Consider the following 18,937-nt stretch of genomic DNA (forward strand, 5'->3'; position numbering starts at 1 on the left):
GAATGGTTCTTGTTTGTTTCCACCTCAGCTTCACACTTGTTTCCAGTTACTCTTTTCTTGCCTATTTCTGGCTTTTGTAAAGCCATTTGTGGGAACTGAGGGGTTATTAATCCTTTCCAAATGAGATGTAATAAGTTAGTATGAATTTTTTTCTTTTTCCTTTACACAGTTATTACCTGAAAAGATAAATTCTTGGATTTCCCCCTTCTCCACCGTCCCCCCATTTTATGCCTTATTGCAGTGGAGAATGCCCTTGTAATGAATTTGCTGTAGTAATGTCCCAGGGCTGCTCTTGGTTGTGGTCTTTTTTTTTTTAACCATGTGATTATGTGTTTGTATACAGAGGGAAACTTGGACTACCTTCAATTACAACGTTTTAAATAATGCCAGTGTCCATGTTAATTGGTGTTTTGTCAGTAAGAATATTAGAATTACTGAGAGAAACATGAGTTTTTTCTTAGTATGTAAGCTTAATATGGAGGGTTATCTTGACCCCAAAATTCTTGCTTGGGTTATGTGTATTTTATGTCTCTCTGTCTATACTGTTTCTAGTAGCCTAACATCAAACATTCTTACAACTTTTTTTTTTTTTGGTCTCAGATGTTCTAGTTTGTTTATTTTGCTGGTATACTACTGATGAAATTTCTGTTAAAGATGAATCATCTTTGTAGGCTTTGTGGTTTTGAAACATTTGGGGCATATTCTTTGTGGAGTTGATTTAAAACTGATACAGAGTTTTTCATTGAAGACACTAATATCTCAAGATTAGTTTTATTGATCCATTTTTTCCTATCATTTTCTTTGCAATTATTTTAAAGTAAAATGTTTTTATTTACTTAAAAATTTTACTTATTGATCTTTCTGCTAGGCACAGTTGGATGTTTTTCAAATCTGTCCCGTAATCGTAAGGATACTTTAGGATTATATAGTGCTTTACAGTTTAAAGCTTAACATTGTCTTTAGGCTCTTATGACCCTGCAAGGTAGTATTTTTCCCATAAGGAAATTGAGTCCTGATCTAAATCACCTATAATTCTGAGTGATTATAGAATAGCTAGGGCTAGAACCCAGTTTTGAATTTTTTCTTTCCTAGTGCAATATACTCCTTTCCTCTAAGTATATGATGTCTTAGCTTAAATCATGAAAGTCTAGTATTTTTCTATTTCTGTGTTCATAAATATTTTTTACATATGTTTTAACCTTCAGTTCAGTCGCTTAGTCGTGTCCGACTCTTTGCCACCCCATGAATCGCAGCATGCCAGGCCTCCCTGTCCATCACCAACTCCCGGAGTTCACTCAGACTCACGTTAGATTTACTCAGAAGTTCAAATACATCATTTTAGCCTAGGTTTGGGGACTTACCTTTAATTAATGGCCTGTGTTGTTGGGAAAAGTACTGTAGTTTACTTAGCTTCTGGAGAAGGGGGTGATTGCGTAGTATGTTATCTGAATAGTTGTATTTATTTTCAAGGAATTTCTTGAACTAGAAAGCTGTTCACTGATGGTTTAATACCTGTTCTTGTAAAGATTTTGTTAAAAGAAATACTGGGATGCCATAAATTTTAAAGATGAAAAGGGACAACATGCCAGTACAGTTGTCCCTCTTATTTGTGGGTTTTGAATCCTTGGAGGTCTGCCTGTTGTATCTCACTGTATGTAAGGGAATTGAGCATGGGGGATTTTGGTATCCACAGGGTCCTGGAACCAATCCCCTGTGAATATCTAGGGTTAGCAGTATTGTAAAATTAACTTGTATGTGAGGTATCTTCTTTGATGTAAGTTGAAAAATGGTATATATAATGCAGGTCAGAAAAAATTCAAGTTCGATTCCCCAAAGAATAACCTTAAGAAAATAACAGTTGGATTTGAAACACCATACTTTAGATTTTGGTATGAATGTCTTTAGTTTAAAATGCCAAGAGACTGAAATGAAATGTAAATTGTTACTCCAATCCTGGGAAAGATGACTCAAAGCTTTTAATTTCTGTACCAGGTAAAATTTGATGAATCACACATGACTTTAATGTCCACTGCTTCTTTTTAACTATGTGACTTTAATGTCCACTGTTTGATTTCAACAATTTAAGTTTGAGAAGTTTAAATGTTTGTGTTTAAAAGATAGATAATTATTCTAGTTCAAGCCTGGACATTTGTACTTGGTCCCACAGTTTCTGTGACTTTTTTGTCTTCAGCCTTTCAGTCGCCTTCACTAGGTCTTAGTTTACCTTTATAAAACACAGATCTGATTGCACCACTCACTCTCCTCAAAACCTTTTATAGCTTTCATTCACTATCTGTAGGATAAAGTCCAAACTCCTAAGTATGAATCTATGGAGCCATTTACTACAGGACCTGATAAAAATGTCTAGTCCTGTTCCCCATTATTTTGTTCTATGAATATGAGTCTTTTCTGAATTTTCTCTTCAACTCCAAACTATACATTTTTTTTTGAAGTTTCTTTTTGTCTGTGAGTTAATTATTTCTATACCTTAATGCCTATATCTCTGCTTCCTAACTGCCTACAGTGAAATCTTAAATTTTATTCACGATAACCTAAAAAATCTCTTCTGTGAAGTCTTGTCTTTTTTCATTTTTCTGTTTCCCCAAAGTGTTTTGATCCTATGCATAGTGTACACCACTGTTCACATAGTAGTATCATGTATGTGTATGTCTGGTTGGACAGATAGTGAATCACTTGAAGATAAAGATTGTATCTCATGGGCTTACTCATGGTTATTTCATCTTGGCAGATATGCTCAAATATTTTGAATTGAGTCATTAAACTGTGGTTCCTCCATTGAAATATACATTTCAGCTGTGTGTACACATGAAAATTAGGTAGTGAGTCTCTATAAAAAATGAAAAGTTCTTCTCGTTCTATAATATTTGTATTGAATTTTTGTGGAATGGTTTATTTTGAGAGAATACTATTTGTCTTCACCTGTTTTTAATGGTCACAGACCCCCCCCCCTCCCCCCCCCAGCCCCTTTGAGAATATGAAGAAACTCTAGATACTCTTTCTCCACTCCCAGCCCCGGCCTTCCAATTGAACTTTCTCAAAAAGTTGATATGCTGTTTTAGAGGATTCAGAGATCCTTTGAACCCCAGGCATGGATTGTACATTGAGAATTCTGGTTTAGGTATGTTCATGTTCTCATTGTCTAGTGATGTGTGAAGTTACAGGAAATCACTTACAGATCTAGAAGGAAATGGGGTAGGGATGGCATTATTTTGATGGTGATTAATTCATATAGGTCTCATTCCCTGTGTGTTTACCTTTGGTCTTAGTGAGAGATAAGTATGGTATAGAATTTAAGGGCATGGATTCTGCAGTTAGATTGACTTAGTTTTAAATCCCGTTTTGGACATTGGATAGCTGTCTGATTTTGTCTCAATTTTGTCATCTGTGATATGGGGATAATCATACTACCTCATAGGATAGTTGTAAGCAATAGATTATATAATCTTACAAATCCCTATCATGGTACTTGGCGTATAAAAGAACAGCTCAAATGTTAGACGTTACTGTTACTATTCCCTTAAAAAATTTACCCTTTGACATTCATATGTTGGGTTTTATTGCTTTGTACTTTCCTACATTGATATTTTTCTAGTCTTGTCTAATCCACAATAGAAATGATACTTCAAATTCTAGCAGATAACAGAATTGCAGAATATAATGGCTAGTATTCTGTGGCAAACTTAAAGAGAAATAGTAGGCAAAGTATCAATCCTCCAGCTTTTAGATTCTAAAAAAACCTTTTAGATGGACTGACTTTCCAATGTGGCCACAAGGCAACGACCTTTCCTCATTAAAAATTTTTAAGGTCTCATATATTTTTTTTAGTAGTTCATGCAAAAGTAAAGAATTTGATGGCTCACTAAAGGAATCACCCACATCCTGTGTTTACTCTGGAGTACCTTACTACATGCCATGAAAGAGTAGCTTTAATTGTTTGATTTAAAGTTGATAGCAGTAATATACAAATCTTATTTCTGATTATAGATACTGATGACACTGCTCTAATAATGTTTCTTTTTTGTACACAAATATGATGCACCTGGTTTAGTGATACATTTTTAGTGGGTTTTATACTTTTTGAACTCTCTTCCATGTTTGAGGTATATTTGGTTTGAGCCGTTCATAATCTTTTCTACCTATTTCTACTTTTATTTTTAACTGTGTAGCATCAGAGAGATCATAGATGAGGGATTGGAAAATCAGTTTGTGGTCATAAAATAAAACATATTCTAATTGAACTTTTTTCCTGCTCAAATAGCCTTGGTTATCTTAGCAATAACTAGCAAAATTGAAAATGATAATTATCGTAGTTTATATAGTACTTCTGTATTTGAGCTCTGTTGTGTTACTAAGAGAACATTTCAGGTGATAAGTGTTTTTTATCAGTTTTTAAAGTTTTTTGAGAATTGGATTAAATATACCACAAATACATATCACATAACATTTTCTGTTTTCTTCATCCAGACAGGTGATTTGGCTTCTGCACAGTTAGGAGGAGCACCAAACCGATGGGAGGTTTTGTCAGCCACACCTACAACTATAAAAGATGAAGCTGGCAATCTAGTACAGATTCCAAGTGCTGCTACTTCCAGTGGGCAGTATGTCCTTCCCCTTCAGAATTTGCAGAATCAGCAAATATTTTCAGTTGCACCAGGATCAGATTCATCAAATGGTACAGTGTCCAATGTTCAATATCAAGTAATACCACAGATTCAGTCATCAGATGGTCAGCAGGTTCAGATTGGTTTCACAGGCTCTTCAGATAATGGGGGTATAAATCAAGAAAGTGGTCAAATTCAGATCATTCCTGGCTCTAATCAAACCTTGCTTGCCTCTGGAACACCTCCTGCTAATATCCAGAATCTCATACCACAGACTGGTCAAGTCCAGGTTCAGGGAGTTGCAATTGGTGGTTCATCTTTTCCTGGCCAAACCCAAGTAGTTGCTAATGTGCCTCTTGGTCTTCCAGGAAATATTACCTTTGTACCAATCAATAGTGTCGATCTAGATTCTTTGGGACTCTCGGGCAGTTCTCAGACAATGACTGCAGGCATTAATGCTGATGGACATTTGATAAACACAGGACAAGCTATGGATAGTTCAGACAATTCAGAAAGGACTGGTGAGCGGGTTTCTCCTGATATTAATGAGACTAATACTGATACAGATTTATTTGTGCCAACATCCTCTTCATCACAGTTGCCTGTTACTATAGATAGTACAGGTATATTACAACAAAATACCAATAGCTTGACTACTACTAGTGGGCAAGTCCATTCTTCAGATCTTCAGGGAAATTATATCCAGTCGCCTGTTTCTGAAGAGACACAGGCTCAGAATATTCAGGTTTCTACAGCACAGCCTGTTGTACAACATCTACAACTTCAAGAGTCTCAGCAGCCAACCAGTCAAGCCCAAATTGTGCAAGGTATTACACCACAGACAATCCATGGTGTGCAAGCCAGTGGTCAGAATATAACACAACAGGCTTTGCAAAATCTTCAGTTGCAGCTGAATCCTGGAACCTTTTTAATTCAGGCACAGACAGTGACCCCTTCTGGACAGATAACTTGGCAAACATTTCAAGTACAAGGGGTTCAGAACTTGCAGAATTTGCAAATACAGAATACTGCTGCCCAACAGATAACTTTGACGCCTGTTCAGACACTCACGCTTGGTCAAGTTGCAGCAGGTGGAGCCTTGTCTTCAACTCCAGTTAGTCTAAGCACTGGTCAGTTGCCAAATCTACAGACAGTTACAGTAAACTCTATAGATTCTACTGGTATACAGCTACACCCAGGAGAGAATGCTGACAGTCCTGCAGGTGAGTTTTCTAAGTCATGTCATGTCATAGATAAGTTCACCAATGTGTTAATATGTAGGGAAATTTTTTCCTCTAAGTGTTTATCAGAATCTGGCTATCTTTAAAGATGATGATACATTTCCCTGTGTCTGTATAAAAAATCAACATCAGAATGTGTTCTGAATTGTTCTTCATTGAACGATGATAGTTTCTGTAAGTCAAGGATTTATTTCTCTGTTATGCCAGTTACATGTGTTTCTTGTCACTCCGTTTTATGTATTTTCTTAACATCTGATTGGTACTCTCAAGCATCACAGAATTTTTATTTGGCAGGTAAGGTGTCTTGGTTGTCTTTGGTGTGATGTAAATTATATGTTTTATGCATTTTATTTGGTTGGGCAATCAGACTGGCATAGTGAAACTATGGTACTGGGAGTAGGTAGTGTTCATGCTGTCTCACTCACTAGCTAGCTGGGTGGTTGTGGCTAGGTTACTTTTGCTCGTACAAACTCAGTTTTCTCAGCATGTAAAATGTGCTTGTTGGACTATGTAACTATGTCTAGGGTACCTTGTAGACCTAAAATTCTTCGATTCTGTGATAATTTATTCTTACAGGTGTGAAGTAGTTCCTAAACGTAGGTGTGCTAGATATGTTATAATTGATAGTAGGGGTAGAAATTTCAGAAGTGTCCTCTTTGTTTTGTAAGAATGAAATAATACAGTTTGAAAAGATAGTATAATCGTTACTTTAGTAATGTTATTTACTTAGTATTTTATTGAATGTTTTGTTGTACACTAAGTTCTTACTTTCACTCTTATTTTGTTTTGAGCCTTTCAAACTCAAGCTGGGAACTTGGATTTAATTTACTGAATTAATGGTATTAACCTCTTTGTTTAGGGAAATTTGTGATATGTACACAGTAAATTGGGTTTCCCAGGTGACTCAGTGGTAAAGAATCCACCTGCCAATGCAGGAGACCTGGGTTTGATCCGTGGGTTGGGAAGATCCTCTGGAGGAGGAAATGGCACCCCACTCCAGTATTCTTGCCTGGAGAATCCCACCGACAGAGGATCCTGACAGGCATAGGGTCACAAAGAGTTGGACACAACTGAGCAACTGAGCACACACATGCACACAAAAAATTGGCCTTGTCCTGAAGTCTTGCTGTGTTCTTAGGAAGTTTTTAATTGCATTTGAGCCTTCTGAAGCTGTGGTTTAAAGCTGCATTCTCAAAGTGTGGTCTGTGGACCACTGAGGATTCCTGAGACCCTCTCAGACGTCCTTGATGTCAAACTGCTTTTCATAATAATAGTAAAATTACTTGCCTTTTTTGTTGTGTTGACATTTTCACTGATAGTTGCTAAATCTGTTGTGTCTTAGCACAAATCAAAGCTGTGATGATAAACTGTAATAGCAGTATTCTTTATGACCATCCACTTGGAGTTAATGAAAAATGCTAGTTTCACTGAACAATAACCTTGATGAACACATCAAAAGAGATATTTTCGCTAAATCTTGACCCTTGAATGCTGCATGTCCTTTTTAAAATAATAGCTTTATTGAAACATAATTCACATATTGTAAAAGTCACTGTTTAAAGTATGCAATTTAGTGGTTTCTAATATAGGGACAGACTTGCCCAACCATCACCAGTATATAATTTTAGAGCATTTTCACCACCACCCCCAAACCCCATTCCCATTAGTAGTCCCTCCGCATTCCCCCATTCCCTTCTCCCCCAGCAACCACTAATCTACTTTTCTGTCTCTTTGGATTTGCCTGTTATATCTTACCAGTCGAATCATACAATACATAGCTTTCTGTTTCTGACTTTCTGCATATTTTTAGGCTTCATCTGTGTTGTAGTCTTTACCAATACTTTGTTCCTTTTTGTGGTTGAATAATATTCCATTGTAGGGATATACCACATTTTGTTCACTTATCCATTGATTGATAGCATTTCCATATTTTAGCTATCGAGAGAATGCTGCTATGAATATTTGTGTACAGTTGTTTGATGTGGACATATGTTTGTTTCTTTTGGGTATATACTTGGGAGTGGAATTGCTAGATTGTATGTTTAACATTTTGAAGAACTGCCAAAATGCTTTTCCAAAGTGACTGTATCATTTTACATTCTCACCAACAAAAGGGTTCCAGTTTTTCTACATCCCCACCAACATATCATTGTACTCCTCTTTTATTTTAGACAATGGGTGTGAAGTGGTATCTCATTGTGTTTCTGGTTTGTAGTTCCTGCTGCATGTTTTTGTAATATTCTTTGTGATAAAATGGGAACTGTACTTTAATAAAGTGCATACCAAAATAAGATGATTATATTTTAAAAAACATATATTGTTTTTACTTGAGCAGTCATGTGAGTTGCAAGCTGAACTAGATGCTGTTTTCAGGAAACACAATACTTGAAAGACTGACAAACTGATTATTGAATGACTCATTTATTTAAGTGACAGATAGTTTCTAAAAAATAAGTGAGCCTGTCCTTCAAAGGAAAAAAAAACCTATTTGCTTCCAATGATAAAATTTGGACTTTCCAGTGAAAATAAGAATTTAGGAGAACTTGAATCTACTACTATGAACTTGATAATGTATTAATAATTGCATTCTTTTCTGATGAGATGGACAGTGTTATATTAATAAATAGGATTTTTTTGAATACTGTATTATAATGAAATATGCCAGCATTTGCAAGATCTTTATGATAGTTCAGTGAACCAGTGGTTTTCAAATGACCAACTAATGTTACAAATCGTGCATGGGTAAAAGATAGACTAACAATAAGCATATGGAAAGTTTATCAATATGTTTTCAGATTCTACACTGCAACTGATGTTTAAGGAACTATCACTAGTCAGATTTGGTATAGTATCAAAGAAGAATACGCACATTTGGCTGAAAGACTGTCAGATTACTTCTTCCTTTTCCAGCCATGTATCTTGATATTCTTCATATGCTTCAGCCCAAACCACATACTGCTGCAGACTGCAGAAGAAAATATGAAACTCCAGTTGTCTTTTAGCCTAGATATTAAGGAGATTTGCAAAAATATAAAACATGGCCTTTCATTAACTTCTATATATATTTTGAGAAAATAGTTGTTTTTCACAAAATAGTAATTTGTGTTAATACGTAATGGATTTATTGTTTTCAAATGAATTGAAACATTAAAATTTTCTCTTTTAATTTCTACTACAGTAAGTATCAAAAAATGTATCATACATGAATAAAAGGTTTTTAGGGACCTCAGTAATATTTAAGAGTTTAGAAGGAGTCCTGAGACCAAAAAGTTTGAAAATACTGGAGAATGACAAACTTCTGAAGACATAGTTTTTAAAACCAGTTTTTAAAGCTTCCACAAAGTTAAAATTATGGAGATCTGTACATATTAGAAAAACATCTCTAGAGAATTTATTTGTGATTTTTGTGAATTTATATTGGTCATGAAATTAGATTGATATAAAGCAATAAGTGCTCAGTAATTTATTTCCAAAATAGTATCAAAATAGCAACATTGTTTGAATTAAATGCAAAATTGAATTTTTAAGATGATGATTTAGTTTATTGAATGTTGGGCAAGGAAGAGTAAAATAAGCACTCCAGAGGGCCATTAAATTAGAATTTTCTCCCAATTTTAAAGGAATGAGAAAACAAAAGTTAAAGAGAATGATAATGAAAGTGCTGCATAGTACATTGTAGCATATTTAAAAATAAAAACCAAAAAATTGGAATTTGGGGATAATCTAGTAATAAAACTGTTCCTTGGTATACTGTCTTTTTAATTGACAAAACTTGTAAGACGTGTTTTCTTATGTGAATAATCGGTTAAAAAAAAAACTGTGTTAGAACATAGTATGGCCAGATGAACTGCTTAAATCTTTGATACCGTTGGTTTGCATTTTATTTTTGTTTAGTATGGAAACCATGAAACACATTTCCCAAATGAAGGAAACCACACAGTTTGTTTTTTTTTAAAAACCAGGGTTCTGGAATTTAATCATCATCTTTTTTTTTAAAGATCCCCTTTAACAGAAATGACCTCTATTCTGATTTGTTTTAAGATGTGAATCTGATTCAGGGCCCCTCCTCATGAGGGGTATGTTTAGTGCTCTTTACCCCTTAGAAACCAAACCCATTTTCCTTGCAACATAGAACTCACTGGGCCCCAAGCTGCAACCCCAGTCATTCCTTTATTTCTATTCCTTGCCCACTGAGAAGTGCATGATGTTTTTGAAATTTAATTTTTATTCCATATTTGCTATGTATATGAAACTGAATGAGAAGAGACTATGAATTTACTTTTGGAAATTACCTTTCCAACATCTTTTCTAGTCAGAAAATGTCTCCCAAATTAAGCCAAGGCTTAATCCAGTTTCTCAGATTTGAGTCCTGTCAGATTTTGACTTACCTTTAAGACTGAGTATTATGTACATTTTAAAATATTGTCATAACTACACTGCTTGTACAGTTTCTTTATCTTTAATTTTTGTTTTTTTTTTTTTTGGTAGAGTGAACATGTCCATTAAGTATTTATGTCAGGAATTATGTCCTATTTAATTATTTTTTGTTGTTTAGTTGCTCAGTCATGTCTGACTCTTTGTGACCCCATGGACTGCAGCACACCAGACTTCCCTGTCCTTTACCATCTCCTAGAGTTTGCTCAAACTCATGTCCATTGGGTTGGTGATGCCATCCAACCATTTTGTCCTCCCTGCCCCCTTCTCTGACTCTCCATCTTTCCCAGCATCAGGGTCTTTTCTAATGAGTCGACTCTTCACGTCAGGTGGCCAAAGTATTGGTGCTTCGGCATCAGTCCGTCCGATGAATCCTCAGAGTTGATTTCCTTTAGGATTAACTGGTTTGGTCTCCTTGCTGTCCATGGAACTCTCAAGAGTCTTCTCCAGCACCACAGTTCAAAGGCATTGATTTTTGGGTGCTCAGCCTTCTTTATGGTCCACGTCTCACATCTGTACATGACTACTGAGAAAACCATGGATTGACTATCTGGACATTTTTTGGCAAAGTGGTATTTCTGCTTGCTAATATGTTGTCTAGGTTTGTCATAGCTTTTATTCCAAGGATCAAGTGTCTCTGAATTTCATGGCTGCAGTCACCATCTACAGTGATTTAGGAGCCCAAGAAAATAAAATCTGTCACTGTTTCTACTTTTTCCCCATCTGTTTGCCATTAAGTGATGGGACTGGATGCCATGATCTTAGTTTTTTGAATGTTGAGTTTCAAGCCAGTTTTTTCACTCTCCTCTTTCACCCTCATCAAGAGGCTCTTTTGTTCCTCTTCACTTTCTGCCTTTAGAGTGGTATCTGCATATCTGAAGTTGTTGGTATTTTCCCCAGCAATCTTGATTCTAGCTTTTGATTCATCCAGCTGGACTTTTCACATGATGTATTCTCCATATAAGTTAAATAAGCAGGGTGTCAGTATACAGCCTTGATGTATTCTCCATATAAGTTAAATAAGCAGGGTGTCAGTATACAGCCTTGATGTACTGCTTTGCCAATTTTGAACCAGTCCATTGTTCCATGTCTGGTTCTAACTTGCTTCTTGGCTTGCATACAGATTTCTCAGGAGACAGGTAAGGTGGTCTGGTACTCCTCTAAGAATTTTCCACAATTTGTTGTGATCCACACCATCAGAGGCTTTGGCATAGTCAGTGAAGCAGATGTAGATGTTTTTCTGGAATTCTCTTGCTTTCTCTATGGTCCAGTGAATGTTGTCAATTTGATCTCTGGTTCCTCCACCTTTTTTAAACCCACTTGTACATCTGGAAGTTTCGATTCACATACTCCTGAAGCCTAACTTGAAGGATTTTGAGCATAACCTTACTAGCATATGAAATGAATGCAATTGTGTGATAGTTTGAACATTCTTTGATGTTGACCTTCTTTGGACTTGGAATGAAAACTGACCTTTTCCAGTCCTGTGGCTGCTACTGAGTTTTCCAAATTTGCTAGCATATTGAGTGCAGCACTTTCACAGCATCATCTTTTAGGATTTGAAATAGCTCAGCTGGAATCCCATCACCTGCACCAGCTTTGTTTGTAGTGATGCTTCCTAAGGCACTTGACACTCCAGGATGTCTGACTCTAGGTGAGTGACCACACCATCGTGGTTATATGGATCATTAAGACCTTTCTTGTACAATTCTGTGTATTCTTGCCACCTCTTTTTAATCTCTTCTTTTAGGTCCTTGCCGTTTCTGTCCTTTATTGTGCCCATCCTTGTGTGAAATTTCCCCTTCATAACCCCAATTTTCTTGAGATTTCTAGTCTTTCCCATTCTATTATTTTCCTCTGTTTCTTTGCATTGATCACTGAGGAAGGCTTTCTTCTTGCTATTCTCTGGAATTCTGTATTCAATTGAGTATATCTTTCCCTTTCTCCTTTGCGTTTCACTTCTTTTCTTAACTACTTGTGAGGCCACCTCAGAAGATCATTTTGCTTTCTTTCATTTGTTTTTCTTGGGGATGGTTTTGATTACCATCTCCTGTACAGCTACCATCCTCCATCCATAGTTCTTCAGGCACTCTGTCTACCAGATCTAATTCATTGAATCTATTCATCACCTCTACTGTATAATCATAAGGGATTTGGTTTAGGTCGTACCTGAATGGCCTAGTGGTTTTCCCAACTTTCTTCAGTTTAAGCCTGAATTTTGCAATAAAGAGCTCATGATATGAACCACAGCTCTAGGTCTTGTTTTTACTGACTGTATAAAGCTTCTTCATCTTCGGCTGCAGAAAATGGAATCAGTCTGATTTCGGTATTGACCATCTGTGTCAGTGGGGTGTCCATGTGTAGAGTTGTGTCTTGTGTTGTTGCAGGAGGGATATTTGCCATGACCAGTGTGACCTCTTGACAAAACTCTGTTAGCCTTTGCCCTGCTTCATTTTGTACTCCAAGGACAGACTTGCCTGTTTTTCCAGGTATGTCTTGACTTGTACTTTTGCATTACAGTCACCTATGATGAAAAGGACATCTTTTTTTTTTGGTGTTAGTTTTAGAAGGTCTTGTAGGTCATCACAGAAATGTTCAGTTTCAGCTTTCTTTGGCATTAATGGTTGGGGCATAGACTTGGATTACTGTGATGTTGACTTGGAGAGGAACTGAGGTCATTCTATTGTTTTTGAGATTGCACCCAACCATGGATTTTGGACTCTTCACTGTGAGGGCTACTTCGTTTCTTCTATGGAATTCTTGCCCGCAGTAGTTAATACAATGGTCATCTGAATTAAATTCACCTATTCCCATCCATTTCAGTTCACTGATTCCTAAAATATTGATGTTTGTTCTTGCCATCTCCTGCTTGACCATATCCAGTTTACTTTGATTCATGGATGTAATATTGCAGGTTCCTATGCAATATTGTTCTTTACAGCTTTAGACTTTACTTTCACCACTAGACACACATCCACAACTAAGTGTCATTTCCATTTTGGCCCAGCATCTTCATTCTTTCTGGAGCCATTTCTCCACTCTTGCCCAGTAGCATATTGGATACCTGCCAACCTGGGGGGCTCATCTTCTGGTGTCATATATCATTTTGCCGCCTTTTCATACTATTTAGTACAGTTAAAAAGACCCCACATGAGAAAAAGCTGAGAGTCAAATTCATTACTTAAAACCAGTGGCTGGAGTAGGCTTTTTTTTTTGTAGCGGTGAGCTAAAAACAAAGTTGCAGGCTGTTACTCTAAAAGTCAAAGCAGCTCAGTTGGGTCCGACCCTGTGGACTATAGCCTGCCAGGCTTCTCCATCCATGGGGTTTTCCAGGCAAGAATACTGGAGTTGGTTGCCATGCCCTCCTCCAGGAATCTTCCCAACTCAGGGACTGAACCTGCATTCCTCATGGCTCCTGGATTGCAGGTGGATTCTTTACCCGCTGAGCCATCAAGGAAGGTCTGTTAGTCTAAGGTTCAGCTTAAATGAGGCTGTACAAATTAGAGATGAGAAGAGCACATGAGAAATAGGAGGACCCTAGCATAGTCTTGTGATCAGTTTGTGAACCAATCTGAACCTTTCAGCTATAAACTGGGTGTCTAGGTTTATGATATCCTGTACTATCTCTGAGGCCAATAAAAGACCTAAATCTACACTAGAGCTAGAAGGACTTGATGGAGACACTTGGAAGAATGGAGTTGTAATGCATAGAGAAAAATTTTACTCAATGTAAATCTGAAACCAAAATTCCAAAATAAGTGATGAAGGCAGAATCTATGACAGCCTGTAAAATCAACAATTAAGAGATGAATTCATGTCCAACTGAAGAAAGGTAATTTAAAAATCTGTAAAGCTAAGATGTCAGTGAGAAAAAGGAAGCTGTAGCATCTTAGGAAAAAAGTTGTGAAACGGAGAAGGTAGATATGGAAAAGAAAAAGCCAGTAATCCTAGAAAGGAGAAACATTTCATTGATTCTAAGACACATGATGTGTAACATTTTAACATTTCTGAGATCTTGAGTTTATTTTGCAGACCTGACAAGTCAGTGTTTTAATTTATAGTACTTTTTATTTTTTACTGGTAGTAGAATGTGTTCTTTGTTGTTCAGTTGCTCAGTCATGTCTGACTCTGCAACCCCGTGGACTGCAGCACACTAGGCTTCCCTGTCCTTCACTATCTCCCAGAGCTTGCTCAAATTCATGTCCATTGAGTAGGTAATGCCATCCAACCATCTTGTCCTTTGTCATCCCGTTCTCCTGCCTTCAATCTTTCCCACATCAGGGTCTTTTCTAATGAATCGGCTCTTCACATTAGGTGGCCAAAGTATTGGAGCTTCAGCATCAGTCCTTCCAATGAGTATTGAGGCTTGATTTCCTTTAGGATTGACTGGTTTGATTTCCTTGCAGTCCAAGAGACTCTCAAAGAGTCTTTTCCAACACCACAGTTCAAAGCATCAATTCTTCAGCACTCACCCTTCTTTTTATGGTCCAGCTCTCACTTCCATACATGATTATTGGAAAAACGATAGCTTTGACTAGATGGACCTTTGTTTGCAAAGTAATGTCTCTGCTATTTAATATGCTGTCTAAGTTGGTCATAACTTTTCTTCAGAGGAGCAAGCGTCTTTTAATTTCATGGCTGTAGTCACCATCTGCAGTGATTTTGGAGCCCCAAAAATAAAGTCTGTCACTGTTTCCCTCATCTCTTTGCCATGAAGTGATGGGACCGCATGCCATGATCTTCGTTTTCTGAATGTTGAGTTTTAAGCCAGCTTTTTCACTCTCCTCTTTCACTTCCATCAAGAGGCTCCTTAGTTCTTCGTTTTCTGCTGTAAGGGTGGTGTTATCTGTGTATCTGAGGTTGTTGATAGTTCTCCCAGCAGTCTTGATTCCAGCTTGTTCTCCATCCAGAACAGCATTTCTCATGATGTACTCTGCACATAAGTAAAATAAGCAGGGTGATAATATACAGCCTTGATGTACTCCTTTCCCAATTTGGAACCAGTCCGTTCCATGTCCATTTCTAACTGTTGCTTCTTGGCCTACATACAGGTTTCTTAGGAGGCAGGTCAGGTGGTCTGGTATGATCATCTCTTGAATTTTCTGCAGATTGTTGTGATCCACAGTTAAGGTTTTAACATAGTCAACGCTTATTAGTGTTGTCTTAATGAAATAGAAAAATTTGGGGAGACAAACAGGAGAAACATGAGGCTGGACATAGGAAAAAATGAGTGAATAGTAGTGTACTAAGACATTTACCCAGAATATAGCTTAGAGATAATGAACAGGTAGTTAAGAGAATTGAAGGATTGAGAGTCATCAACTTAAGAATTTCAGAAAAATGGAATAAAGTGAATGACAAGAGAAGCCATATTTGATAAGACAATGAGAATCTTCTTGTGTTGGAGATAGTTTACAGATGAAAAATTTTCAAATATTAAGGAAGGTAAAAATAAGTCCACCCATGTCTTGAAATTATGGGGAGAGATAATCTTAAATTTTAACAGAAGTCAGATTGCTATCAAAGAAGTTACAGACGTACAATCTTCTCATTAGCCACACACATACCAGGAGATCGTGTAGTAATATGGTATGAGAAAAAAGAACTGGCAGCCAAGTATTCTACGTGCAGTTAAAGTCCTGCTTAAGAGTTAGAATATAATGATGTTTAAAATAATCAAGGACTGAGAGTTTATTATTCAAAGACCCTCATAAAACTAACTGTTGAAGGATTAAGTAGAAAAATGGATCCAGAGAAAATGAGGACATAATAGTGATTAAAGTGGGTAAAAAATTAATAATGACTAAAATACTAGTAACTTTAAAAGTTACAGAAAACTTCAAAGATGCATAAAAGCAGAGAAATGTATTTTGAACCTTAATGTAACTACCTCCCAGCTTCAACACTTATCAACATTCTGCCATTCTTTCCTCTGTTCCCACTATGTAAACTTTTACTCTTGCTCGAGTATTTTAAAGTAAACTCCAGTGTATAACTTCACCCAAAAGTACGAATAAAATGATTCACAATGTGTGGTCTCGGAGTCCCCACGACCCTTTCCACAGGTATCTGTGAGGTCAAAGTTATTTTATTAATAATAGCAGTATGCTGTTTGCGTATTTCACTTTCATCTCATAAGTGATATACAGTGGAGTATTTCAAAGGCTGTATGATATGTGATAACAGCAGATTCAGCACAGAAGCAGATATAAAGATCTAGCTGTTTGTTTTTCTTAATTGAAGTGTAGTTGATTTACTATATTGGTTTCAGGTGTACAGCAAAGCAATTCAGTTTCGTATATATAACAGTGCATACACACACATACTGCCCACCAGGCTCCTCTGTCCATGGGATTTTCCAGGCAAGAGTACTGGAGTGGAGTGCCATTGCGTTCTCCGACACACATGTGAATATATCTTTTTTCAGATTCTTTTCCCTTACAGGTTATTACAGGATATTAAATACAGTTTCCTGTGCTATGCTATGCAGTAGGTCCTTGTTTATTTTGTATATAGTAGTGTGTATCTATTAATCCCAAATTCCTAATTTATCCCTTCCCTCTCATTTCCCATTAAGTAGTAAGCATAAATTTGTTTTCTATGTGAGTCTATTTCTGTTTTGTAAATACATTAATTTGTATCAGTGATATATATTTGTCTTTCTGTGACTTACTATACTTAGTATTATCTAGCTATTTTCTAAAAGCCAGATATTAAAGATACTTGCAAGAAAGGCAAACTAGCCTAATTTTTAAAATTATTGGTTGATTTATTTTTGGCTGTTCTGGGTCTTCATTGCTGCCCGAGTGGTGAGCGAGGGCTACTCTTCATTGCGGTGCATGGGCTTCTCATTGCGGTGGCTTGTCTTGTGGCGAAGCATGTGCTCTAGCACTTCAGGCTAGAGTGAACCACAGGCTTCAGTGGTTGTGGCTCCCAGCCTCTACAGCAGAGGCTCAGAAGTTGTAGCACACAAATTTAGTTGCTCTGGGGCATTTAGGATCTTCCTGGACAAGGGATCGAACCTGTGTCTCTTGCATCGGCAGTCGGATTCTTTACCACTGAGCCACCAGGGAAACCCTATTCTGATTTTTTTTTTTTTAAATATATTTCCCATAAGAAGATGTTACTTACACTAACACCAATGAGTTTGTTAACTTTAAAATTAATTAATAAAAAAATAAAACTAATAAACCTTTTAAATGTTTCTAGTTCTGATTTCTAATATGGTAAATATTGATATATAAACAAAGACCCTTTGAAATCTTCAAAGTTTTAATAAATGAATCTTTCCCAATTTTATAAAGATATAATTTACATACAGTAAAATTCACTGTAAAATTTTAGTGCACAGTTACGCAGTGTCAGTAACTGTACTGCTGCTTCTGCTTCTGCTGCTGCTAAGTCACTTCAGTCGTGTCCGACTCTGTGCGACCGCATAGATGGCAGTCCACCAGGCTCCCCTGTCCCTGGGATTCTCCAGGCAAGAACACTGGAGTGGGTTGCCATTTCCTTCTCCAATGCAGGAAAGTGAAAGTGAAGTCGCTCAGTCGTGTCTGACTCTTAGCGACCCCATGGACTGCAGCCTACCAGGCTCCTCCGTCCATGGGATTTTCCAGGCAAGAGTGCTGGAGTGGGGTGCCATTGCCTTCTCTGCAGTAACTGTACACGGTTGTATAAATACCACCATAATCAAGGTATAGTATCATTTTGTCTCTCCTCCCCGTTCCAATATGCCACTTAATAGTCAGTCATTCTCTTTCACCCTCTGGTAAATAGGTGTAACTTACATAAACAAAAACTCCTTAAAGTTTTCAGTAATTTTTAAGACTTAAAGTTTGGAAACTGCTGTGCTAATGAATAAGAATTTTAAGAAACATAACCATAGTACCATTAAATACAGTACCCTAATTGATAGTAACCCTTTAAATATTTAAGTAAATAAAAAATATTTGGGCAATATCTTTGCAATGTTTAGTTTTCCCCAAATGATTAAAAATATCTTTCTAGAATTGATCAAATTAGGATTCAAATAAGGACTGTGTCTTTAATTGTTTTATGTGCCTCCCAGTCTCAGCTTTTTCTCTTTGTCATTTGGATTCATTATTTCATTAAGAGTTGCAAAACAGTGATTTTTCTAATTTTCTCAGTACATTTGTGTTAAGCTATGATTCTTTTTTCTGAACACAGTCTTCTCTTGTTAGCTGTTTGGTTACCCCCAAAGCACAGTTTGTACAAGAAAGGCAGGATAAGCTGTTAAATCCATTCCTTTTATTTGTCTGTTTTCAGAATGAGTTGGTGTCTTAGCAGCCATCAGAGGTTCTATTTTTTTTTTTTTTAGTATATCATTATGAACTCATTTTTTTAATCAGTTGTATTTTAATACATGGTATTCATTATTCTTGGTAGTTCATGCTTGTTTATATTGTTAAGAAATGGAGTGCTAATCCTAAAGCAAAATAGGGGTGTGGGACTGGTAGGGGTTGGTTCCTGGTTAAAGATTCTTGTCATTTTTAGGAGGATCATCTTTATAGAGAATAATTTTAGTCTCTTTACATCTATTATAATTTGGATATAAGTATCAAGAGAACAGAAATGCAATTACGTATATTTCTAAATTAAGACTTTGTTTTTTTAGAGTAG

At 36.6% G+C, this 18,937-nt stretch overlaps 1 protein-coding gene across 2 annotated transcripts in view; it reads left to right on the plus strand.

The window, feature by feature from the left end:
* SP3 (Sp3 transcription factor) overlaps window positions 1–18,937 on the plus strand; it is a 58,300-nt gene that overhangs the window by 5,179 nt on the left and 34,184 nt on the right. The window contains exon 4 of one of the 2 annotated variants that reach the window (XM_070803198.1): window positions 4,486–5,845. The exons of the other annotated variant lie outside the window; for it this stretch is intronic. Coding sequence (XP_070659299.1) covers window positions 4,486–5,845 — 1,360 coding nt within the window. The remainder of the gene's footprint in view (window positions 1–4,485; window positions 5,846–18,937) is intronic. 2 annotated transcript variants of the gene reach the window in all.

Source organism: Bos indicus, chromosome 2, assembly GCF_029378745.1.
Source record: "Bos indicus isolate NIAB-ARS_2022 breed Sahiwal x Tharparkar chromosome 2, NIAB-ARS_B.indTharparkar_mat_pri_1.0, whole genome shotgun sequence".
Lineage (NCBI taxonomy): Eukaryota > Metazoa > Chordata > Mammalia > Artiodactyla > Bovidae > Bos > Bos indicus.